Source organism: Aulonocara stuartgranti (assembly GCF_965226115.1).
Source record: "Aulonocara stuartgranti genome assembly, chromosome: 3".
Taxonomy (NCBI): Eukaryota; Metazoa; Chordata; class Actinopteri; order Cichliformes; family Cichlidae; genus Aulonocara; species Aulonocara stuartgranti.
The window spans coordinates 71,679,196-71,704,853 of record NC_138941.1 but is presented as its reverse complement, the minus strand read 5'-3'; the positions used below and the strand labels follow the sequence as shown (position 1 = coordinate 71,704,853).

The window sequence follows — 25,658 nt, the reverse complement described above, 5'->3', positions numbered from 1 at the left end:
TTGAAAACAACAGTGTTGATCAAAGTGCTTCACAATCAGCTAAACAGAGAATAAAAAGTTAAATTCAAAACATTAGTAAACAAACAGACCAACAAACAGCACAGGTGACGAATATAAATTTATTTGATTCAAAAGCCAAAGTAGAAAGGGGAGTTTTAAGACATGATTTAAAAAACTGAATAGACTCGGAAGTACGAATATCAACAGGAAGGTTATTCCAGAGTCTAGGTGCTGCAGTTGCAAAGGCATGATCACCTCTGAACTTCAGCCGAGACCTTGGATGAACTAAGAACATCTGACTAGAAGATTTTAGTGCTCATTTAAACATTGTGAAAAACACATTTAACTTGTCCAATTACATCTCCAAATTGCATATAAAACTGTGTTGAAATCTTCTGTTTTTTGTGTCAAACACCATATAAATCTGAAGAATAATCCATGGTGACATGAACAAACATGAAAAATAAAGTGACCACTTGAGTGGCTGATCAACAGTAATGAGTCTCTGAAAGGGACCAGTCTCACATGGACATTATGTTCAAGAAACTAGATCTTAAACCCTGCATTGTCATCAGTTCTGCTTGAGAACCCCCCGTGTTAGCCATCAGATTTTTTACTGTGGATTAGAATGATGATGATGATGATGATGACGATGATGATGAACCTCTCTGCAGCTAGAAAACAAAAACAAAAAAAACCCCCAAAAGTTAGATTTACCCAGTGCCTAAACATGATGTCTAAAAAGATACTCTTTCAGTTTTAAAGTTTTATATATCAGGACATAATAAAAAACAAAACAAAAGAACACAACATATTATACTGTGTCATTATTTATTCAACAAAAAATAAGGTAAAATGCAGTTTGAAAAATGAAGTACATAGTTATTTTTTCCATGGTAATTCGATCCCACAAGGGAAATTTTTGTGTTACAGCAGAACGATCAAGACTAAGAATAGCAGTCTACAATACATAACAAATAAACGACACAGTTAAAACAAAAAAGCACTAAAGGTCATGGGTAATGCCTTACAGAGAGTGCAGGAATTTATATATTTACAATAGTAATAATAAAAAAGTGAAGATAGCCACAAACACACTCCCACCACATACTCCCATTGCCCGACTTAGGCCAGGAGCCATCCGGCCTAGCCTACTCAGCCCCCTCCCTCACTCACGAGTTTGAGAGGAAATTAGAAAGTGCTTGGGCAATAATATAGATATATTACAAAAATTGGTCTATTAAAGGTATAAGGGTATAAAATATGGGTCTATTATGGATATGTTATAATGTACACAATATGAAGGTATGTTATGAATATGCTACAACTATAAGTATGCACAGGCTGTAGTGTGCATACTTGTATTTTATGCTCAGCTAAACAATTGGGACATAAATACACTGTCATGCCAGGTCTTGCTTCAAAGCAGAGGGGGATGGGTGTGCAATTTGGACACATAAGTTAGTGAATGCGATAACTTCAGATAAGGCAATGCGATACCATAGATCGTTCTACTAAAAACCTTGGACAAGGTTTAATGCCAGTGATGTCAACCTCAAGGTCAACGGGAAATGTAACAATGCTGTAACCTTGTGTGGGGTGGTACTGTTTCTTATTAGGTACTTCAGGCTAATATCAACCACGACTCCGCAACAAGCGAGTCCAGGGTGTTAAAAGTTTTTAACATGAAATTTAAATTTTGCTCCTTTGATCATGTCAGACAACATGACCAAACTATCAGTGGGATCAGTGGTGGAGGGATTATAGTAAAGTCAAAAAGCTATTCCTAACAATTCTCTCAGTTTTTCACATATGTTAAAGCACTTTTTAAGGCTTAATGAAAATTCAGACTATACTAGTTCCTCTTCCTTTTCAAGAGGAATTATCATCATAAACAGAAAACAGACAGAAGGAGCCAGCAGGAACTGTTCGCTTTGTGAGAATCTTTACATTTATTTAATAATTTATCAGTTTCGCAATGATTTAATTAAAGTGTTCATTACATGCAAAAAAAGACACTTCACTTTCCAATGCTCTGATTATTTTGATCTTATATACTTACTGAAAAGGTATTCTTTCTGTTCATTAAATAAAAAGTTTCAATTTTTATTAAGTTGACTGAACGCATTGAATCTCTTCCCCTTTGTAGATGCTTGAACATTCTCATACTTCAGGATTCAGAATGACATCTGAACATCTAAAGCATCTTCTTTTGTCTTTAATGTCTTTCTTCTCTTGAGCTTTGTTCTGAAAATTCAAAACAGTACCTTTACATGAATCATTTGTAAATCTTTTTCTATCCAGGTCAGAGTTTACTCACTGAATTCATCCTCTCTCTGAAACAAACAGACTCTGTTAATGTGCTATAATGTAGCACAACCTGAATCAGTAATGTGTGATTAATATGTAAAGAGAAATATCACTCATCTTGACTTTAAAATACAGTAATAAACTGAAAAATTTTTTGGTATAATTAGTCTTCTTTCCTTGAAAGTATTGACAAAGGGTGGAATTATTTCAATATGGACATATTTTGTTTTCCAGCACCCTAGTATAGACACTATAAACAGTGCAACCTTACTGAGAAACAAGTTCACAAGATTTATTACTAATGAGCTGAAAACTGTTGTTTTTACCAATAAACACACAAAATTCCCTGTGTATATGTTCCTGCATTACACTCCTGAGGTATGTGGAAAAGAAAGAACAAACTCGATTGTTTTTTAAACTTGAAGACCCTCAAGCACTTTCAAAATGAAACCTCACAAACACCTCCACGACTGAATCACACTTTCTTTTCTGAGCTTCATGCTGTGACCTGTTTTACAGCTGCCGGCAGGTAAACGGCTGAACTTTGGAATGAAACACACCTTCGTTTCTCTGTAAAGCGAGAGTATTTGAGAAAGGAAAGTGAATTAACCTCCCCTCCTCATCCTGACTCATTTGAAACTAACCAGGAAACAAGCTGTTCTTTTTCATCGGTAAAGAGAGACGCACAGACGATCAGACTGAGCTCAGACCAAACTAGCAGCTTCCTCTGAGTGAGTCCAGCTACAGGAGAGAAAAGTGGAAAACTCCAACACTGCTGCTTCAAGCTGCTGACGCTCCACACACTGAATGTGAGTTTGAGCAAAAACACGACTCAAAGGATGTTTCAGTGAAGGTGGTAGAGGAGGGAGGGGAGCCAGGACTGACTGTACTTCCTGTCTGCTGTTTTCAGCTTCACTCACAGACTCAATGGCTTCCAGATCACAGAAGGATCTCTGCTGTCCGGTCTGTCGGGAGGTCTTCAGAGATCCTGTTATTCTGTCATGTAGCCACAGCTTCTGTAAAGACTGTCTGAAGAGATGGTGGAGAGAGAGAATAATACACGAGTGTCCAGTTTGTAAGGAAATATCAGAGTATGATCCACCTTCAAACCTGGCTTTAAAGAATCTGTGTGAGTCGTTCTTACAGGAGAGAGATCAGAGAGCTTCAGAGGCTCTCTGCAGTCTGCACTCTGAGAAACTCAAACTCTTCTGTCTGGACCATCAGCAGCCAGCGTGTGTCGTCTGTTGCATCTCACAAAATCACACCAATCACAGATTCAGACCCATCGATGAAGCTGCACAACAACACAAGAAGGAACTTCAGGAAACTCTGGAGCCCTTAAAGGAGAAGTTAAAGGTTTGTGAAGAAGTTCAAGTGAAGTTTGATCAAACAGCAGAACACATTAAGGTCCAGGCCCGACACACAGAGAGGCAGATTAAGGAGCAGTTTAAGAAGCTTCACCAGTTTCTAGCAGAGGAAGAGGAGGCCAGGCTGGCTGCACTGAGGGAGGAAGAGGAGCAGAAGAGTGGGATGATGAAGGAGAAGATGGAGGCTCTGAGCAGAGAGATAGCAGCTCTTTCAGACACAGTCAGAGCCACAGAGGAGGAGCTGAGAGCTGAAGACGTCTCATTCCTGCACAACTACAAGGCTGCAGTGGAAAGAGTCCAGCGCTGCCCCCTGCTGGATGATCCACAGCTGCCCTCAGGAGCTCTGATAGACCAGGCCAAACACCTGGGCAACCTGACCTTCAACATCTGGAACAACATGAAGGACATGGTCTCCTACACTCCTCTCATTCTGGACCCAAACACTGCTGATCCAAACCTCATCCTGTCTGAAGATCTGACCAGTGTGAGAGGAGGAGAGAGGCAGAAGCTTCCTGATAATCCAGAGAGGATTGATTATTCCTGTTGTGTCCTGGGCTCTGAGGGCTTTAACTCAGGGACTCACAGCTGGGATGTCGAGGTTGGATACAGTACATTATGGGTAGTGGGTGTGTCACCAGAGTCTGTCCAGAGAAAGGGACACATACAGTCTGGATTATGGGGAATAGGGTTTCATGAAAGTCAATACTCATTATGTTCACCATCAGCTGGATCTAGTGTTCTCCCAGTTCAGAAGAAGCTCCACAGGATCAGAGTGAATCTGGACTGGAACAGAGGAAAGCTGTCATTCTCTGATCCTGATACTAACACACACATACACACCTTCACACACACTTTCACTCACAGGATGTTTCCATTCATTAACACTTATGATAAACTGAAGGTGTGTCCGTTGAAGGTGTCAGTGTCAGTGCAGCAGATGAGTTGAGGATGATGATGTTTCTAATGTTGTTTCCTGTCAGTGAGTTGAAGCTGTTAAACTGCAGCTGTCCTCCTGCTGCCTCGTTGTTCCAAAGCTCTTTGTTTCTCTTTTAGTTTCACTCTTTCTTTCTGTTTCTGCTGTCCACCTTTTCACATGGAAAATCATTTCACTGTTTCTCACTGAATGACTCCCCAAACTAGATTTGAAATTCTATCAAGTTTCTAATCATTACAAGTGATTCATGTTTCTATTTGATGTGTAAATGGAGATGATTTGTTGCTGTAGTTATAAAACTTTAGATAAAACAAGTTTAAACAGGAAATGTTGGCATATTCACATAACAGATATTTTAAAAAGTGTTTTTAGTCTTTCTTAATCAACACAACCAGCCTGGTATAACTGTCTGTCACACATTAATGTCTACATGATAAGTAGTGCTTATTTCCTGTGTCTGAACTTCTTAAAACTTATTGCTAGACAAATACCATTTTTTCCATCACTGTTTAAAAAGGACTGGAAAAATAATGTAAATTTGCCATCTGTTGTGTTTTTACAAAAAATGTTGTAGTTAAAATTTAAGTTTTTATATTAAATAAAATCTATTCACATGTAAGAACAATGGAATTCCTTGATAATATGGTCAAACACCATTGTGATACAATTCAATGGGGTCTAAAATTGTCAAAAAGTTCTGTTATTACTCGGTTTTTAAACTGTGATATATTTACTTGTATTTAATTTAATAAAATTGTATATTATCCAGGTTACCAGCAGGTTAAACTGTAATCTAACTTTCAGTTAGATAGTATCTGGAAATCCATTGACGGAAAAGTAAAAAGCAAATCCAAAATTCTTCAGAGAACAAGGAGCACATGAGGGAACTTAACCAAAGTATCTGAGAAAGAACAAAGGAAATAGATTATAAATGCTAGATAGTTAGTGGAAGTGGACACAACTGCAGAAAAGGGCACAGCTGAAACTATTCAAGACAATGAAACAAAATAATAAAGGCTAAATGCATAACAGAGCAGACAATTGACTAACAAGTTTACAGAACAAATTACACCAAAGGATAATAGAGAGAGAACACTGAGGGATCACCTTAAAGTTAATAATAGGGACAACAGTGTTCTTGTCCTTTTTATGTGACTATAAAGAGTAACTTCAAACATTTGTGATTGTTGTGGCTCATGATGATGATAAACAAGACACTTAAAAGCACTGTAATTTCTCAAGTGAGACTTGCAACCTACTTCACGACATGGGCACTCCGATTGTGCTTCATTGTTGTGTAGGCCTTCTTTATGTGTCAGTAACTTTTTAGCGTTTTCACTGAGACACCACATCTATGACAATGAACATCCTTAAAATGCTTTTGTTGGAATGTCACTTTCACAGTGCTCCATGGACACTTGAATAGATACATTTCTTTAAATCCAAAGAAGCATGTGTACTGAACACTACTGTGTTCACTCACTACTGCCCACTCTCAACATCATGAGAGAAAAGCACTGGGTTAATAGTGTAATATTTAGGTGACTCCTCTGTTAACCAGATGCAATATGACTGGTCACATTAAACTTTTGTTTAATATTAATGGTAACGTTTCTAAAGGTGTGTGGCAATGTGCACCACTGCTGTGCCTGCTGTTGATTATGAATGGTCCTTTTTCCAACTTCAAAAAGTAAACACTCATTGTTCTTGTCCTTGTAAGGTCCATTTGTTCACCTGATTCAAACTAGAAATGGTCCATTTTTATCCCCCAGATTTTTCTTATTGCTGGCTATTTGATTAACGCCTTTTCCTTCTCTATCAAAAGGTTAAAAATTCAACACTGTCTGCTTGTAAGTACACAGAAATCACAATGGCCTCTTTATGGAAAGTGTGTTTTGTTGATTTGAAAGTTAGCTGATGTTAACGTTGCAGAGTGTCTACCCTACACTCAGGCATTAATGTTTATGTTCAAATTAATTAAATATGTAGATAGCTTCAAAATTATGTCTGCGAATGTTCTCAGTCATCCAGGTCATCGTAGTCAAAGGAGCTTGCAAAGAAAGGCGTCTGGACTTCTTTAAGTTGCTTGAGAAGTTTCTTCAGTTCTAAGGTCAAATGGTGGAGAGTCCCAGATTTAGTCCCAGATCCTAGTGGGAGTTTCCCCCCAAAGATGGACAAAGGACCCCCTGATGATCCTCTAATCGCCTGAGCCAAGGTGTGAAAGCGGGTGTGTGTCCCAATCAGCCAGGGTTTGGGGTGAGCCCATTGTGAAACCTGGCCCCACCTTATCATGCGACGCCTGTGGCCGACGAGGTAAGGCTATTGTGAGCGTACTCCACCCACGTCAGTTGCTCGCTCCAGGTGGTCTGATTAGTGGACGTCAAGCAACGGAGAGCTGCTTTGAATTCTTGGTTGGCCCGTTCCGCTTGACCGTTGGTCTGTGGATGAAAACCTGACGAGAGACTGACCTGGGCCCCTAAGGAGGTGCAGAACTCCCTCCAAACACGTGACGTGAACTGTGGGCCTCGGTCCGAGACCACTTCAGCGGGGATCCCGTGGAGGCGAAACACATGAGTTGACAGAAGAGGGGGGTCTCCAGGGCGGTGGGGAGCTTGGGGAGAGCAACAAAGTGGGCAGCTTTAGAAAAACGGTCGACAATGGTGAGAATGACTGTGTTACCTGATGACGGCGGAAGACCAGTGACAAAGTCAACCGCAATGTGGGACCAGGGGCGGCTTGGCATAGGTAAGGGATGAAGTAGGCCAGCAGCGGGCTGGTTGACAGGTTTATTCTGGGCACAGGTTGGACAGGCGGCGATGAATTCTTGGACGTCTTTGGCTAGTGTAGGCCACCAGGCGAACCGCTTGATGAAGGTGACAGTGCAATGAATGCCCGGATGACAGGTGAGTTTTCCGCCGTGGGCCCATTATAGCACTCGTGAGCGAACGGACGTGGGAACAAAGAGCAATCCTGGGGGACCAGTCCCCGGATCCGGTTCTGCCCGCTGGGCCTCCTGTATGGCGGACTCGATCTCCCACAACAGGGCTCCGATAATGCATGTGGGAGGGAGAATGGGAGCCTCACGGTTGGGGTCCTCTGCAGTAGTGAATAGGCGGGAAAGGGCATCTGGTTTCACGTTCCGAGAGCCGGGCCTGTAGGTGATGGTGAAGCAGAATCTGGTAAAGAACAGAGCCCACCTGGCTTGTCGGGCATTTAGTCGTTTAGCCGACCGGATGTATTTGAGGTTCTTGTGGTCAGTCCATACCACAAAGGGTTCTGTTGCGCCCTCTAGCCAGTGGCGCCACTCCTCCAGGGCGAGTTTGATTGCCAACAGCTCCCTGTCCCCGATGTCGTAGTTCTGCTCTGCAGGAGAGAGACGACGGGAGAAGTAAGCACAAGGGTGGAGCTTACCCTCTAGTTGCTGGGAGAGAACGGCTCCGACCCCTACATCCGAGGCGTCCACTTCCACGATAAACTGCCGCTTGAGATTCGGTTGCCGGAGGATGGGCGCTGACGCGAAGCGTTTCTTTAGCCGGGAGAAAGCCTCCTGAACCTGATCATCCCAGCAGAAAGGTACCTTAGGTTAAGTTAAACGGGTTAGTGGTAAGGCAATCTTGCTGTAATCACGAATGAACCTCCGATAAAAGTTTGCAAAACCGAGGAACCGTTGAAGCTGCTTACGGTTAGGTGGAGTGGGCCAGTCCAAGACTGCTTGTACCTTAGCTGGATCGGTTCTTAAATCGCCCTGTTCGATGATGTAGCCCAAAAATGACACAGTACTCACATGAAACTCGCACTTCTCCCCTTTAACAAAGAGGTGATTCTCCAGGAGACGTTGCAGGACTTGTACATGATCAGAGAGAGAGAGTGGGAGAAGATGAGGATGTCATCAAGGTACACAAACACAAAACGATTGATGAAATCTCGGAGAACATCGTTGACTAGACCCTGAAACACAGCTGGAGCATTAGTCAGTCCAAACGGCATGACCAAGTATTCAAAATGGCCCAAGTGCGTGTTGAAGGCCGTTTTCCACTCGTCTCCCTCTCTCATCCTGACTAAGTGGTAGGCATTCCGCAGATCGAGCTTAGTGAAAATGGTCCCCCCCTGCAGGAGTTCAAAGGCGGAGGATAAGAGTGGCAGAGGTTATTTATTCTTAATGGTAATGTTATTGAGGCCCTGGAAATCAATACATGGCCGAAGGCTTTTATCCTTCTTAGTGACGAAAAAGAACCCGGCAGCCACAGGGGATGAAGAGGGGCGAATCAGTCCATCAGCCAAGGATTCATTAATATACTTCTCCATGCATTCACGTTCAGGTTGAGAGAGACTGTATAAGCTACTAGTGGGAAGAGGTGCACCTGGGAGCAAATCAATACTGCAGTCGTACGGGCAGTGAGGAGGAAGAGAACGGGCTCGGTCCTTACAAAATACTTGCTTGAGATCATGATACTCTTTTTACTCTTTAAGTGTGCGCGTGTGTGTATGTGTGTGTGGGTGGGGGGATATATGTGTATTGAGAGTGTGGGGAGTGAGTTGGAGGGTGGGGTGGGCTGCTTTTAACTATGTAAAGCACTTTGTGCTACATTTTCTCTGTATGAAAAGTGCTTTATAAATAAAGATTGATTGATGATTGATTGATTGACGGGATGGCTGAAAGTTCAGGGGGCTTGTGTGGTAGTGGGTTAGATGCTTTTACTGGAGTAGCTGCTTTTAAACAGGTCATGTGACACTCCTCCCCCCACCCCAGAACCCTCTCCATCTTCCAGTCGAGTACAGGGTTATGCTGGCGTAACCATGGAAATCCTAGCACTACGGGCGTGAGAGGAGCTTCAAAGACATAAAACTGCAACAGGTCAGTGTGATTCCCAGACAGAGTTAGGGACACGGGTTCTGTAACGTGGGTTATGTTGGGGAGACGCTGACCATTTAAAGCGGTGACCTGCAACGAGTGGGGCAATGCTTGTGTGTAAATCTTAAGTTTAAGAGCCAGGGAAGCATCCATGAAGCTCTGCTCCACCCCAGAGTCAATCAGCGCCTGAAGGGAGTGAGAGGCAGAGTGGACAGTCACTTTAGCGGCTAGCATGAAGCGTGGAGGAGAATGTGAAAAGGAGACCTCGCCCACCCGTATCCTCCTTTCTACCGGCGGGGGAGGTCTTTTGGCCGCGCAGGAATGACCTTGGCGAGATGGCCCTTGTGGCTGCAGTAAAATCACTCACCAGACCTCCATCTGCGTGCTCTCTCCTCTGGGGAAATTTGGGAGCGTCCGATCTGCATAGGTTGCTCATGCTCGTCGCCGCGGTCCACTTCCCGATCGCTACTTCCTCTGGAAGCCGTCTCCGCTCGCCCCACGGTCCTCTGGGAACCGTAGTTGCTGGCGCGGTGACACGCCCTCAAATGTTCATCTACCTTAACACATAAGGTGATTACTTCCGACAGAGTCTTGGGCAGCTCCCTCATTAATAGTTCGCCCTTGAGTTCATCACAAACATTGTTTAGTAAGGTACTTATCAGCGCAGGCTGCCCCCATCCAGTCTCCTTAGCCAGTGTCCAAAACTCCACAGAGAAGTCCGCCATACACCGTCTTCCTTGTTTTAAGTTCAGCAAACGGTGGCCCTCCGGTGCCCCTTGCGAACATACTTTTAAACTTTGAGAGAAAATGTCTGTGAAGGTTCTCAGTCATCCAGGTCATCGTAGTCAAAGGAGCTTGCAAAGAATGGTAAATGGCCTGCATTTGTATAGCGCTTTTCTAGTCCATAGGACCCCAAAGCGCTTTACACTACATTCAGTCATTCACCCATTCACACACACATTCACACACTGGCGATAGCAAGCTACATTGTAGCCACAGCTGCCCTGGGGCGCACTGACAGAGGTGAGGCTGCCGGACACAGGGGCCACCGGGCCCTCTGACCACCACCAGTAGGCAAACATGGGGTTAGTATCTTGCCCAAGGATATTTGGCAGCCAGGAGGCAGCCTGGGATCAAACCACCGACCTTCTGATTAGTGGCTGACCTGCTCTGCCACCTGAGCTACAGCCACCCCGCTCTTTAAGTTACTTGAAGACGTTTCACCTCTCATCTGAGAAGCTTCTTCAGTTCTAAGGTCAAATGGTGGAGAGTCCCAGATATAAACCTAGTGGGAGTAACCCCCCACAGAGGGACAAAAGGACCCCCTGATGATCCTCTAATCGCCTGAGACAAGGTGTGAAACTGGGTGTGGGCCCCAGTCAGCCAGAGTATCAGCCAGGCGATTAGAGGATCATCAGGGGGTCCTTTTGTCCCTCTGTGGGGGGTTACTCCCACTAGGTTTATATCTGGGACTCTCCACCATTTGACCTTAGAACTGAAGAAGCTTCTCAGATGAGAGGTGAAACGTCTTCAAGTAACTTAAAGAAGTCCAGACGCCTTTCTTTGCAAGCTCCTTTGACTTTGAGAGAAAATCAGCATAGGTAATCTCCGGGTTGGTTCGTAACACTGCTTGAGCCCAGTTTAAGGCTTGACCGCGGAGTAACTGAACAAAAAAGGCCATCTTAGCTCCATCACTTTCATACACTCAACAAAAATATAAACGCAACACCTTTGTTACTGCTCCCATTCCCCATGGGATGGACGTAGAGACCTAAAATTCATTCCAGATACACAATATAACCATCCCTCCCAAACAGTGGTCACAAATCAGTCCAAATGTGTGGTAGTGGGCACATCTGCTATATTGAGATAATCCATCCCACCTCACAGGATGCTGATCTGACATCATGAGTAGTGCACAGGTGTACCTCAGACTGCCCACAACAAAAGGCCACCCTGGAATGTGCAGTTTTGTCTCACAGCAAAATGCCACAGATGCCACAAGCAATGAGGGAGCGTGCAATTGGCATGCTGACAGCAGGAATGTCAACCAGATCTGTCGCCCGTGCATTGAATGTTCATTTCTCAACCATAAGCCGTCTCCACAGGCGTTTCAGAGAATATGGCAGCACATCCAACCGGCCTCACAACCGCAGACCTCGTGTAACCACACCAGCCCAGGACCTCCACATCCAGCAGGTTCACCTCCAAGATCGTCTGAGACCAGCCACCCAGACAGCTGCTGGAACAATTGGTTTGCACAACCAAACAATTTCTGCACAAACTGTCAGAAACCGTCTCAGGGACGCTCAACTGCATGCCCGTCGTCCTCATCGGGGTCTTGACCTGACTCCAGCTCGTCGCCGTAACAGACTTGTGTGGGCAAATGCTCACATTCGATGGCGTCTGGCACGTTGGAGAGGTGTGCGCTTCACGGATGAATCATGGTTCACATTGTTCAGGGCAGATGGCAGCTGAGAATGTCCCAGTTCTTGCATGGCCAGCATACTCACCGGACATGTCACCCATTGAGCATGTTCGGGATGTGCTTGACCGGCGTATACGACAGCGTGTACCAGTTCCCACGAATATCCAACAGCCTTGCACAGCCATTGAAGTGGAGTGGACCAACATTCCACAGGCCACAATTGAGAATCTGATAGACTCCATGCGACGATGTGTTGCACTGCATGAGGCAAATGGTGGTCACACCAGATACTGACCGGTTCTGGGTCCCCAGACCCCCAATAGCGCAAAAAACTGCACATTCCAGGGTGGCCTTTTGTTGTGGGCAGTCTGAGGTACACCTGTGCACTACTCATGATGTCAGATCAGCATCCTGATGTGGCACACCCGTGAGGTGGGATGGATTATCTCAATATAGCAGATGTGCCCACTACCACACATTTGGACTGATTTGTGACCACTGTTTGGGTGGGATGGTTATATTGTGTATCTGGAATGAATTTTAGGTCTCTACGTCCATCCCATGGGGAATGGGAGCAGTAACAAAGGTGTTGCGTTTATATTTTTGTTGAGTGTATGTTCTCTCCAGCCTCTCTCCACTCCGCTAGCCCCCTGTCACTCCTTCCACACTCCACACGGGGAAACACGGGGACGGGGACAACATCTCCTGCAAAAAGAAAAACAATTGCAAAAAGAAAAACACCTGCAAAAAGAAAAATGCTGCAAAAAGAAAAACACCTGCAAAAAGAAAAACACTTGCAAAAACAAAAACGCTGCAAAAGCACACAAGACACAACAGAAATGTTTCTGGGGAGACAATAACCCGACAGATCAGATGCACGAACCAAAACATGTATGCATGGCTGTATCCCAATTCAGGGTCTGCATGCTTGAAGTACGCGTACTACGTACAGTGCGTACTATAAGTACGAGAAGTGCGGAAGTGAGAGGCTTGTGAAATGGGACGGTCTAGCCTTCGTCGCACTGTTCAGGTTGCCTAGCAACCATAATACTAACCACGAGAAACATTACATACAGCATTGTTTGACAGAAATGAAGGAGAAAAAATGTTTTGTTGGTCATTCATTTTTGTCATGACATCACTTTGATTAGTTGAGTATCTGAGGCTGAGACCACGGGACTGTAAAACATGATTGTTGGGCTTCATTTCTGTGCTGAACAGTCATTTAAGATTAGTTAGTAAATAACAATTAGTTAATGTTGTTCATGAGACTAAAATCATCTCACTGTGGTAATGTAAATATGATATGGCCAATATTATATGTATTATCAGATTATTATGATATACATATATGTATAAAAAAAATTTAAAAAAAACACCCAGCATGCCCCTGCGGGCGGTCAATCCTTCAAGCTCGGGTCCTCTACCAGAGGCCTGGGAGCTTGAGGGCCCTGCGCAGTATCTTAGCTGTTCCCAGGACTGCGCTCTTTTGGACAGAGATCTCCGATGTTGTTCCCGGGATCTGCTGGAGCCACTCGCCTAGCTTGGGAGTCACCGCACCTAGTGCTCCGATTACCACGGGGACCACCGTTACCTTCACCCTCCACATCCTCTCGAGCTCTTCTCTGAGCCCTTGGTATTTCTCCAGCTTCTCGTGTTCCTTCTTCCTGATATTGGCCAGGGTTACTTGCGTAGTAAGTAACCCTGGCCTACCCGGAAGGGACTACACGAATAGGATGAGGGACCGATGGATGGATGGATGGATGGATGGATGGATGGATGGATGGATGGATGGATAGATAGATAGATAGATAGATAGATAGATAGATAGATAGATAGATAGATAGATAGATAGATAGATAGATAGATAGATAGATAGATAGATAGATAGATAGATATTACAGGATATATTACAGCAGTGAGCTTGAACTCTGGGTCAAAGATTCAAGTTGCAGTTATTTATATTTCCTATCACCTTAATCTTCACTCAAAGACAAGTATCTTTGACAGTGCATATATAGATGTATTATATATAAGAGACAAATGTTGTTCCTTCAGTATGTTGGTATTACTAAATTTGGCTCAATGCTTACATATATGTGTAAAAAGCAAATGTACGAGCTGTGATAACTGTGTCTGATAGAATGAGGAGTAGACTGATATATAAAATATTCCTTTATTGGGTGAGAAAATCACACCATGTCATAACTGCTTTAAGTCATACAGAATAGAAATCAGAGCCTTAAACAGGCTGACTTCTGCTAAATGGGTCAAACTGGGCAGAAAGTCTACAAACACATAACATCCTTATAGAATATGATGTAACACTATAGATCAACTTACCTCAGAATATATAAAGCATATAAACAATTACAGCAATATGATGCAACAAACACAGCAGTGCTACTGATCCAAAATACTCAAAGCTTCATAGAACTGAAACAAACATTTATTTTTAGCTCCATTCTGCTGCTGATACATACTTTAGGTTTCTGAAGATTAAACTTGTTGCTGCCTTTCATAGTGTGTAACTTGAAGGCCCTGAGTACTTTCTCCCACACTGAAAACACTGGGATGATCACATTATTTGAACATTACCTAATAAGACTGATTCAGGACAGACAGTTATGTTAATAAACTTTCCTAGCAGTCCTTCACAAACAGGGAACAGTCTGTCTATTCTCTCCATCTGTCAGCTGCTGATGGCTCTTCCTCCTCCTCTTCCTCACACACTGTTGAGTTTATCCTGGTGGATCATCAGGGGTGCAAAGCCTCACAGATGATGTGCAGCAGTGTGCAGTGGCGTGCACAGACATTTTGGGGGGCAAGTGCTCCAGAGGGAAAAAAGGGCACTTTTTGCATATGTGGAAAACCTTTTCTTTTTATAATAAAAAAATCGCACAGGTTAAATGCAATTTGACTTTTATTTCAAAACATTCTCTAAAAATCAAAAATCACACCACAAAAAGATAAAATCTGTATCCAACTCTAAACTATATACATACATATTCTCAAGTGTCCATTAAATGGAGTGTACTGCTCTAAAGAAGCATCCTTCTTGGTGCCATGTCTTTGTAGATGTTGATGACCTCGTTGTAATTGATCTCCACATCTTTCTCAATGGCCAACAAGAGGAGATCAGACAACCTTTCTTCTCCACACAAACTTCTTAGTTTATTTTTGATTATTTTTAGCTTTGAAAAGGATCTTTCAACTGTCGCAGTTGTCACTGGTAGTGTTGCGTAGATCTGAATCATTTTGACAAAGGCAGGAAAGATCAGCTGGCCATTGTTTTCCCTCAGTATCAGAAATATTTCTCTGAGGTCTTTTGAACTAAAGCTGGAGTGGAAGACCTTTAATTCTGTTTTGAGCTGGTCCTCATCTTCTCCATAGAATTCACAGAGGATGTGGACAGCTTCAATGGCTTCTGGGTTTGGTGGGCCTACCCAGTTAGCATGCACAGTTAAGGGCTGGAAGGACTGAATGATTCTGGCCGTTGGGCTTCCAGTATTGTCCCCTTTGAACCTCCTGTTCAGTTCCCCAGTCATGATGTCCAGAAAGGTGAAATATACACCACTCCTGAAATATGCCTCCACTGACTCAACCTGAGCACCTACTTGAGACACTGTGGTGCTGTGTTGGAAACGCACTGGAACTTTCCGCTTTCTCTCCTGACCAGGCACCACGGTAGGTACTGGAATGTTGAAACTCTCTGCCTTCTTTGATGCACATCTAAATATCTCTCCAAATTTCTCCTCAGACCTCATGGTTTGCAATGTGTGAAGCACACCATCAATTACCTTGTAGGCAGTGGAATGGTCCAACCCTTCTTCCTGCAGAGAATCTGATGCCAAAGCAGTGACTTCGAATACTGGTGTGGTGATTTCCATGCAGAGAATGAACATAAAATTAATGGCATTTCTGTACATCTGAGCATCACCTTGGGCCAGGTTAGGTGGGTCACTGTCACTGATGTCATCAAGGAGCATCAAAATGGCAGCACATTGAAACGTATCTATCATTGCGCTTTATTTTAAATGTATGGATGTGTGTTGGATCTGTTGGGTATTGTAAAGCTGCTAACTTTGACATTATGTGATCGATCTGTTCTTCCTCATTGTGGTCTTCAGAGAGCACTACATCAGTGTCTGTAGGCCTAACTGAACCTGTTGCTGCATTGGTCGCGGCTTCATCTGTTTCTATATCTCCCTCTTCTGCTATGCTGGTAGATGGCATAGAGCTGCTTCCCTGCTGTGACTGACTACAATGGAACAATAATAATAATAATAGTATTATTATTTATCATAATAATAAGCTTAAACAGATAGTTTTAATAATAACCCATACTGCAAGTCTTGTAACATAGAAATAACTTTCGTAGGTACAAAATAATAGTTAGCTCAATGCCTGCTGATTAAGTTCATTAAAAACTAAGTGTGAACAGCTTTTAAGATTTTTCAATAGAATTAACTGCAAGGAGCAGGTTACATTAAAACATTAAAATAGAACCTGACTCTGCCCTTGACTCTTACCTTTCATCTTCATTTTCCTTTGCTTTCATCCAGGAGAGCAGAGAACTGCTTCCCTGGGCTGCCTGTTGTAGATCCCTTTCTTTCTCCTTTCTCAGCATCTCTTTCCTAGGCATTATGCTTGCTGAAATTAGTAAATAAATAGACCAAAATGTATGAGAACGAATAAGACTGACTGTGGTCATTACAAGAACAGGGCAGAATGGTCGTTTTCACAGGCAATCGGGAACTGCCTATTTTTCCTTTAGCAAATTAATGTGTTAATGTTGCCAATATGTTACACCAAAAAAAATTAACATGTCTAACCAGTGCTTCTCAAAACTTTTAACATGCACCACCCCCAACACCGTACCCTTCAAACTACCAATAACAACGTCACTGTTCTATCACAATCAGGTCACAACACAGTGCGTAAATGTCTGCGAGCATCGCTGAGTCAGTAACAACCAGTTAGGCTAAAGACTGCATCTTTAGACAGTTGGACGGTGTTCTAACTTTCTCACAGGAGACACCTACTAAAGACAGTCAAAGACATTAATTTCAATCTTACCAAAGTAGGACAGTAGTTGACGTTAGTTATGGAAAGGCTAATCCACAAAAACGGAGAAACGTCCATAATTCCATTATTCATAATCATGTCAAGGTTTTAGGTTTTTCTGCAGTTCCATCTCTAAAAAGTGTGATGTCTTCCCGTCACTGATTTCAGTTTGAAAACTTTGTATTTATTCACAGATTTCCGTGAGATCATCCTAAAATTTGTAACGAAAAATGGGCTCAAAAGAGCCCTCTGCCTAACGGCATGTAGCCTATAGCATAACGTGATATTTTCAGTAGTGTATGCAAAAAGGTCGGAATTGATGGAGAGTGGGGTTGCCTAAATGGTTTAGGTTACATTTTAAATGTGTCGTTTTTTTGTTTATACATATGGATGGATGGAGGGGGCAAGCTGGCAAAGTTTGTCATGTGCAGTTTCTGACAGGCTACTTCACAACAAAACAATTGCAGGTTGGTCTTAGAGGGCAAACAGAATAATTTCACTCGATTCATGGGTTACCTGACTGGTTGGGAAGGGAAAGAGCTGCCGTGTTGTCCGCCGTGGTTCCCAGTCGCTATAGTTAGCCTACTATGCCTACTCCAAGTAGTCCTATGTCATGCCGCTGCTACACGCCTCACAACAAATGAACTGCAAGCGTGTTCACGTGACACGGTGACAGTGAAAAAGCGACAGGGTTCGGGTGTCTTTGAAGAAGGGGCACAAATCAAGCCATTATTTTCACACCTTTTTAAATCGCGCAGCTTTAAAAAAATAATAATAATCACGTCTTTCAAAAGGGCACTTTTTTGGACTGAGGGCAAAAGGGCAAGTGCTTCAGCACCACCTCGTCTCTATCTGTGCATGCCAGTGGCAGTGTGTCCCTCAGTCTGTCCTCACTCTGGACACTTTTTTGTTTTTGCAAGTGTTTTTGTTTTTGCAGGTGTTTTTCTTTGGCAGGTGTTTTTGTTTTTGCAGCAATTTTCTTTTTGCAGGTGTTTTTCTTTTGCAGGTGTTTTTGTTTTTGCAGCATTTTTCTTTTTGCAGGTGTTTTTGTTTTTGCAAGTGTTTTTCTTTTTGCAGGTGTTTTTCTTTTGCAGGTGTTTTTGTTTTTGCAGGGGTTTTTCTTTTGCAGGGGTTTTTGTTTTTGCAGGTGTTTTTCTTTTGCAGATGTTTTTGTTTTTGCAGCATTTTTCTTTTTGCAGGTGTTTTTCTTTTGCAGGTGTTTTTGTTTTTGCAGCATTTTTCTTTTTGCAAGTGTTTTTCTTTTTACAGGTGTTTTTCTTTTGCAGGTGTTTTTGTTTTTGCAGGTGTTTTTCTTTTGCAAGTGTTTTTGTTTTTGCAGCAATTTTCTTTTTGCAGGTGTTTTTCTTTTGCAGGTGTTTTGGTTTTTGCAGGTGTTTTTCTTTTGCAGGGGTTTTTGTTTTTGCAGGTGTTTTTCTTTTGCAGGTGTTTTTGTTTTTGCAGCATTTTTCTTTTTGCAGGTGTTTTTCTTTTGCAGGTGTTTTTGTTTTTGCAGCATTTTTGTTTTTGCAGGTGTTTTTCTTTTGCAGGTGTTTTTGTTTTTGCAGCATTTTTCTTTTGCAGGGGTTTTTCTTTTTGCAGGTGTTTTTCTTTTGCAGGTGTTTTTCTTTTTGCAGGTGTTTTTCTTTTGCAGGTGTTTTTCTTTTTGCAGGTGTTTTTCTTTTGCAGGTGTTTTTGTTTTTGCAGCATTTTTCTTTTTGCAAGTGTTTTCTGAAGTTGCAGTCCGTTTGGCCTCTCAGGGCCACCGTAACAGGTGGAATCAGGACCACATTAAGACCTAATCACCTTCTCTCTCTGTCACACACACACACACACACACACACACACATTTGCTGTAACACAAAAAGAGAGAGAGTATTTAAATGTAAAGTCTGAACATTAGTCACTCTGTCTTCGGTGTGTGTTAGGAGGGTAAAAGTCCAGCTGGCTTATTTTCCTACCTGGACTCCATGGTAACGTTGTCATAAAAGCACGTCAATAATTAATATGGACTTTTGCGTGTGCGTGCTTTCAAAGTTTTCCTCACACACACACTCTCTCTCTCTCTGTTATTACAGTCTGTGTGTGTGTGTGTGTGTGTGTGTGTGTGTGTGTGTGTGTGTGTGTGTGTGTCTGTTCCTGTCTAGCTGTCTTGTGAGAGCCAACAGTCACACACACCGGTCCTCACAAATTTGAAGGCCTGTTTGAGGCTCAAAATGTGGTTTTAGTGTCAGGATTACAATTAGGTTATGGTTAGCTTTATGGTAGTTTAATAGTTTAATTATTTATATAGCACAATAATTACAACAGGAGCGTTGACCAAAGTGCTGTACAAGAATACAACATACATAATAAAACAACTTAGAGTATTAAAAGCAAACACCAAATATGAATTAACAAACAACTCTCATGCCCTATTAAAAGCCAGTAAATAAAAATGCGTTTTAAGATGAGATTTAAAAAGATTGACAGTATGAGCCTGTCTGATGTGTAGGGGTAAATTATTCCACAGCTTAGGTGCTACGACTGCAAATGCTCGATCACCTCTATGAACCAGCCTCGACCTTGGTACAGCTAAAAGCAAAAGATCACTTGATGGTAAGGGTTAGGGTTAGGGTTAGGATTTCATTTTTAATGGTTAGGGTTAGGGTAAGGGGCTAGGAAAAGCATTATGTCAATGTCCTCACTAAGATAGCTGAACGGGCTTGCGTGTGTGTGTAGGTGTCAGTGTGTGTGCGCACGTGTGTGTAGGGAGGGAGGGAGCAGAGCAGACTTTGCCCTGCATGCAGGAAACTGTCGCTCAGTCGCCACACCACCAACAACGCTGCGACCAGCCGAGGAACTTCACACCAGCCAGTGAGTACAAACTGGGAGAACTGGAAGAACAGATTCACAGCTGGGGGTGAGGGGGACCACATTTAATGCCTGTGTCACTGATCCTATGTTCAATCTGAGCTTGCAGGTCCAGCTCAGAGGTCAGTCATGTGACTGAAGGCCTCACCTGTGACATCATAGCAGGGCCAGTGTTTATATATGAGGTGAAAACACTAACACACTTCTGTATGAGAATATTATGGTTTATCAAAGTTGGGGGGAAAGTTTTCATGGTCAGTGTGATCGCTTCTACCTGTGGTTACTCAGCTGTTTGAACCTCCTGATGACTTAATGGCAGTCGCTCGTATCCAGAGCAGTCGCTCGTATCCAGAGCCGCTCGTTTGATCTTACATTTCCCACTGCAGTATTTTAAAGTATTTGATTTACTTTGTTTTAGAACGAAAATAATTGATTGTATATAGAAGACTGATTTCTGGACTGCATCCATAGCGTGAGGAGCATTACACAGACACAGACAGACACCTGGTCATTAGTTCTGAGTCCAAGTAGAATCCAAGAATTTCATTCACAGACTTCTTGAATGGTCTGCTAGTACAATTAACTGCACAGCAGAAATATTGTTGTTCAGGTAATCAATTAAAAACGACATTCTCCAACAGCAGGTCTTTGATGTAGCCACTGTTGAAGTGCATTCAACCTGCAATCTTCTTGATGCCCTATGGGGGCGACATCTGGGGTCCGATTGTATGGAAGTCTATGAGAAAATGAGCCTATTACACAACTTATCTCTCACCTCAGTTAATACTTTCCTAATGAGTTTATGGTCTCAGTCTCCACTTCCAGGTCTTATCAAATACAACATGGTGTTCAGTTTGTAACTTATGGACCCATTGGAGGATTGAGCTGAGTAGGGAAGGATTTAGAGCATGGATAGGAGCATGCAGTGTAGGAAAGAGCCGTTATTTTAAGAAGAGAGGTGACTATTGAGCAGCAGTATAGCTTCATGCTGAGAAGGAGCACTACAGATGAGGAAGTCAGGAGTGGTAGGTAGTAGGTGGAGGTATGCCCTGGAGATGAGAGAAATAAAAGTCATTAGAAACAAGACAGAATAGAGAGTGGATATATTGGACAAAAGCGGCAGAAGGAAAAGAGGAAGACCTCAGAGGAGGTTTATGGATGTAGTGAAGGAAGGCTGTTAGTGAGGTAGGCAGATCCGCCATGATGATCCCTAAAGGGAGCAACCAGAAGAAGAAGAAGAAGAGTGTCTCTCATTGGTTTCTAAAAAGTCTGTGGCACTAAAATCAGGCAGCTTTGACTCTCACATAGAAGTCTTTGCACATCAAGCCATTCTTCAAGAGTTTTTGTGGAGTGCTGCAGCCCACTGACCTGATCTAAGTGCATGGTGAATGCTCCAAGCTGAACCCCTGTATCTGTTGCTGGTTGGGGACTGAGATAATCCCAGTCCAAAGAAACATACAGTAGTTGAGACAACTTTGGAGGCAAGGTGTAGTCAGACTCAGAAATCTGTGTGGTTTTTCTGTGTCCTGGTGGTCTGTGGGAGGCTCTGTCAGGTCATCAACCCTTAACCTGTGTAATCTGTGGATTATGATGGTATGACATCTGCACGGGCACCTGTCGATTTGGTTTGTGAGATTGCTGACACACGTTTGCCATCAGGATGGCCCTCCCCAGTGCTCGCTCTATTAATTTCATTCTTCTCAGTGATGTCTTCAGTCAAGAGAATTTGGACTTCGTAACAAAGACTTGGCAGCACAATTTGGAATTAAATCATCTGACTGAGCTCTGTCCAAAATAGTGCTCCTTTGTTGGTGGTGGACTCGCCGTCATCTTTAAGAACTGCGTTATTTGTTAGTCTGTGTTTTTTGGACATATCTATATCGAAAACAACTTGTTGTGGATAGGCGTAGCTTTGGGTCATGTGGTGTCGGTAATAGTAATAGTGATTGCTATATCACCTGTTCACAGCCCGAGGGAATTTTTGTGAATGAGTGGGTGATGGGGGAAGTTGACTTTTGCTTTTGCAAGCTTAGAATGTTTATTTTGATCACTGTTTTTCTACAGATTTTAAGGATTTGATAACAAATAAAGAAGTTTTTAATCTGGAACTTTGACTTATGTTTTGAACAGCGGGCGCGTCAACATTATCCCCCTATTAGCCCCTAACCCATTCCACAATTGAGCCCTACACACAGACACACAAATCTTATTTAAAAATCTTTTAAAAACCTTATTCCCATTCAGATTGTAGCCTCCATCTCTCTTGAATATTGATTGGAAATCGATTATTTCTAGCTCTAAACATTATCTGTGCTATATTGTAATTAACCAAGTCATGGAGTTTTCACAACTTTTGTCTGTGTCTGTCTTTTAATACAGAGCTTACCCTTCCTAAACAGTTATTCAGTCAGCATATTATCATCCAGCATGCCACTGAACTTTATCGGATTTGTTTAATGTTAAGTTAGAGTCAGTATTGGATGCAGAAATGTTTGTTAGAGATTTTAATGAAAAGACAGGCATTCAAAGAGTCATTTCTTTTGGATAAATGAAGCTCGTCTGCAGTTAGAAGGTCCAAACCACCGAATGAAAAGTGCATCATGTGAAGGAATGAGAAAAGGGAGTCTGCATATTTTATCAGTATTATATTGTTCAGTAAAAGAAATCTTAATGTCCTTTTAATAAAAATAAGCAGACAGGTATCTCCTGCTTTTTCATACTTACACGTGTTCTTTAACAGGTATTCTCTAACATTTCTTACTTTTATTATTAAAAAATAAATTGTATTTATTTGGTAAATAAAGTAAAATAAAATGTTGGCAAAAATGCTGTGCCTTCATCTGCTCACTCTGTTACTGATTTTTCTTGTTCTTTAAATCTGGATTGTTTTCAAAACCCTGTTGAGTATCACTGATCTGACAGGCAAAATGAAACTTTCATCGAGCCCTGCAGGTGTGCTTCCCACATCACTGTGCTAAATGTTTTTAATTCAAAACCCAAGAAACAATCTCACCTGGACTCATCCTCACCTGAACATTGTGGATTGGTATCCAGACCGTCGTTTCTTGTCAAAGATTTGAGAAAAGCCAGGTTCTATCAGAGGTTTCTTCCTGTTAAAAGGGAGTTTTTTTCTCAGTGTGCCACTGTGCTATTGTTGGGGTCTTTACCCTACAATATAAAGCACCTTGAGGTGATGTTATATAAACAAAATTTAGTTAAATTGAAAAACTGTGAAATGTTGTTTATAAGTAAATGTATATATTAAAACTTCACTAAAGCTTGTCTCACTGCAGGTGTTCATCATGAATTCTTCAGCACCACCTCCTCCATCATCATCATCATCATCATCACCGGCATCAACATCTACCTCGATCAGAGCTGGGAAACAAACCCAGCTGAACTCCTCTTCATCCTCTCCCCCTCCTCCTCCTTTTACTCTGTCTCTCAGAAGTCCTGAGCTGCAAGCAGAGTTTCTAAGAGGTAACCTTTTTCTAAGGCTCAATTTTGTGTTGATGGATAACTGAACAGAACCTGAAACAGGGCCCTGAGGGGCCCGGGTGGTCCTGGGTTTCTGTATCAAACTACCACAGAAGAATTGCAAAACCCCAAATCTCAAGCACAAACAGCCACAAATGTCTTCTTATCTTTGTCTTTCCAGAGTGTCGGAACAAATTTAAGCCTCACAGCGACGACAGTGAATCCAGCGGGGTTTCCTCCACCACCTCCCCTGTGGCCTCCCCCTTCAGCCTCACTCCTTCCTCCTCCCCCTCCAGTTCTTCATCCACCTCGCCGTCCCCTGGCTTCAAGGACAGACAAGGTGAGCCGGCTGGAAGTACTGTCCTAACCTATGTGAAGTGACTAGCTCGCCCTGGTGGAGAGGACCCATTAATAGAAAACATATCTCTGAGAGACTTTGACGAGCTGTTACTGGTTTATTGTGCTGATGTAAAACAAACAGGCTCCACTCTTGGGTGTGGCATTTTGTGTTTTAGAGATTTGGTTGGACCCATATGAAAACTAAAATTATTGTCTTTGTTCAGCTCGTCTGTCACTGTCCAGCCCCGAGCTCCTTTCGGAACTGAAGGAATCCAAAAACCGCTCCCTCCGACACGTCCCCGCGCAAAAGGGAATGACCACCGTTTTCTCAGGGCGAGGAAGAGCATCAAGACAGGTGAGCAGAAACAACGTTTCTCCGTCTGGCTCTCCAGCTTTCCTTCTTTTCATTAAGACTACAAACTAACTTTATTAAAACCTTACAACACAGCAGCCATGATGTAAAGATTCAGAAACATTTTAAAGCCTTCATTTATTTTATCCATTTATTTTATAACATTCATAACCAATGTGTGAAACGATGACACTGAGAAATTTTGTTTATGTTTAAAAAATGTCTGATCACCTGTAATCCTTTGAAAGGCAAATCTTTCCACTGATGTATTTCAGTTGCTCCATATAGTCCTACTTTGATTTCATAGAGTTTGAGATGCTTCTAGTGGCTGACGGTTCTGGACTACAGACAGGCCAGTTTAACAGCTTTACTCATTACTAGAATTTGATTTAGCATCGTCTTGCTGGAGTAAGAAAGGTGTCGTCTGGATGGCGGCATGTGCTACTTGTAAACCTGCAGATATGGTTCAGCACTGGGGCCATCCAAAGAGTGACTTCCTAAAGCAACCAGGGATGTGTCGGTTTTCTGAGACAAAGTTAGGAAAGGATACATTTAAAGGAATTAAATGATCTGAATTAAATTCTTTAATTTTTCTTTTCAGGCGTCTGACTCCACTACACCCACCAAACCGGCCAATCCGAGGGTTTCTCGCTGACTTTATGAGCAACGTGTCAACCAGACTATGAACTCTAATTCTCCGTATTAATTATGTAAATACAGTGTCACAAGCTAAATGTTATGAATGCTGAAAGTGTAAAAACTCATCACCAGCTCCTGAACCATGTAGAAGACCCTGAAATAAAGTACAGAACAAGGCTCTGCAGATTTATATTTGTTCATCAATTAAAAATGTTCAGTTCATTTTTAGAGAAAGAAAAAAATAATTAATTTAACCAAATGTCTGGTCATGCAGGCTGGAGTGTGGACTTCAAGCCATGACTTTGTTGTTGCTAGGGTATCTTGTCTCACCACTTCAGAGTTCTGAATACTAAAGCTCAAAGGTATAAGGAGTGAAAGCTGATATCCAAGAGGTAAGTGTTGAATTGAATAATTAGGGTACTTGCGTAGCTGTTGCTGTGGATATAGCTCAGCCGGGAGCGTCTAAAGAGCAGTTCTTGAACTTTTTCTCTCTTGACCAGTTTTTTCCCAATACTGATTGGTAGATTAGGATTCCACTTGCTGTCACATATTCAGGGAGTGCAGAATTATTAGGCAAGTTGTATTTTTGAGGAATAATTTTATTATAGAACAACAACCATGTTCTAAATGAACCCAAAAAACTCATTAACATCAAAGCTGAATGTTTTTGGAAGTAGTTTTTAGTTTGTTGTTAGTTTTAGCTATTTTAGGGGGATATCTGTGTGTGCAGGTGACTATTACTGTGCATAATTATTAGGCAACTTAACAAAAAACAAATATATACCCATTTCAATTATTTATTTTTACCAGTGACACCAATATAACATCTCCACATTCACAAATATACGTTTCTGACATTCAAAAACAAAACAAAAACAAATCAGCGACCAATATAGCCACCTTTCTTTGCAAGGACACTCAAAAGCCTGCCATCCATGGATTCTGTCAGTGTTTTGATCTGTTCACCATCAACATTGCGTGCAGCAGCAACCACAGCCTCCCAGACACTGTTCAGAGAGGTGTACTGTTTTCCCTCCTTGTAA

General features: G+C 42.3%; 3 protein-coding genes across 5 annotated transcripts; 2 read left to right on the top strand and 1 right to left on the bottom strand.

Annotated features, from left to right (window-relative positions):
• Positions 1-2,069: 2,069 nt before the first annotated feature.
• Positions 2,070-5,148, top strand: LOC309703568 (zinc-binding protein A33-like). The gene is made up of 2 exons (XM_082528481.1): positions 2,070-3,119; positions 3,221-5,148. Exon 2 carries the CDS (start codon positions 3,238-3,240, stop codon positions 4,621-4,623), a length of 1,386 nt encoding a protein of 461 aa, XP_082384607.1. The 5' UTR covers positions 2,070-3,119; positions 3,221-3,237; the 3' UTR covers positions 4,624-5,148.
• Positions 5,149-11,317: 6,169 nt separating this feature from the next.
• LOC309704011 (zinc finger MYM-type protein 1-like) lies at positions 11,318-17,165 on the bottom strand. Its single transcript, XM_082528960.1, has 2 exons — positions 16,424-17,165; positions 11,318-16,152 (listed from the first exon to the last, which is right to left on the bottom strand). The coding sequence occupies exon 2, from the start codon at positions 15,911-15,913 to the stop codon at positions 14,933-14,935; it is 981 nt and encodes a 326-aa protein (XP_082385086.1). The 5' UTR covers positions 15,914-16,152; positions 16,424-17,165; the 3' UTR covers positions 11,318-14,932.
• A 1,842-nt stretch (positions 17,166-19,007) lies between these two features.
• On the top strand, positions 19,008-24,792 carry LOC309704012 (uncharacterized protein). 3 transcript variants are annotated; one of them, XM_082528962.1, is made up of 6 exons: positions 19,009-19,811; positions 19,918-19,993; positions 23,102-23,288; positions 23,467-23,625; positions 23,849-23,979; positions 24,578-24,792. In XM_082528962.1, the coding sequence occupies exons 3-6, from the start codon at positions 23,111-23,113 to the stop codon at positions 24,629-24,631; spliced, it is 522 nt and encodes a 173-aa protein (XP_082385088.1). In that variant the 5' UTR covers positions 19,009-19,811; positions 19,918-19,993; positions 23,102-23,110; the 3' UTR covers positions 24,632-24,792. The 3 variants fall into 3 exon arrangements, with proteins under 3 accessions (XP_082385089.1, XP_082385088.1, XP_082385087.1); XM_082528963.1 differs by lacking the exon at positions 19,918-19,993 and having other exon boundaries at positions 19,008-19,857; XM_082528961.1 differs by lacking the exon at positions 19,918-19,993 and having other exon boundaries at positions 19,011-19,811.
• Positions 24,793-25,658: the final 866 nt, after the last annotated feature.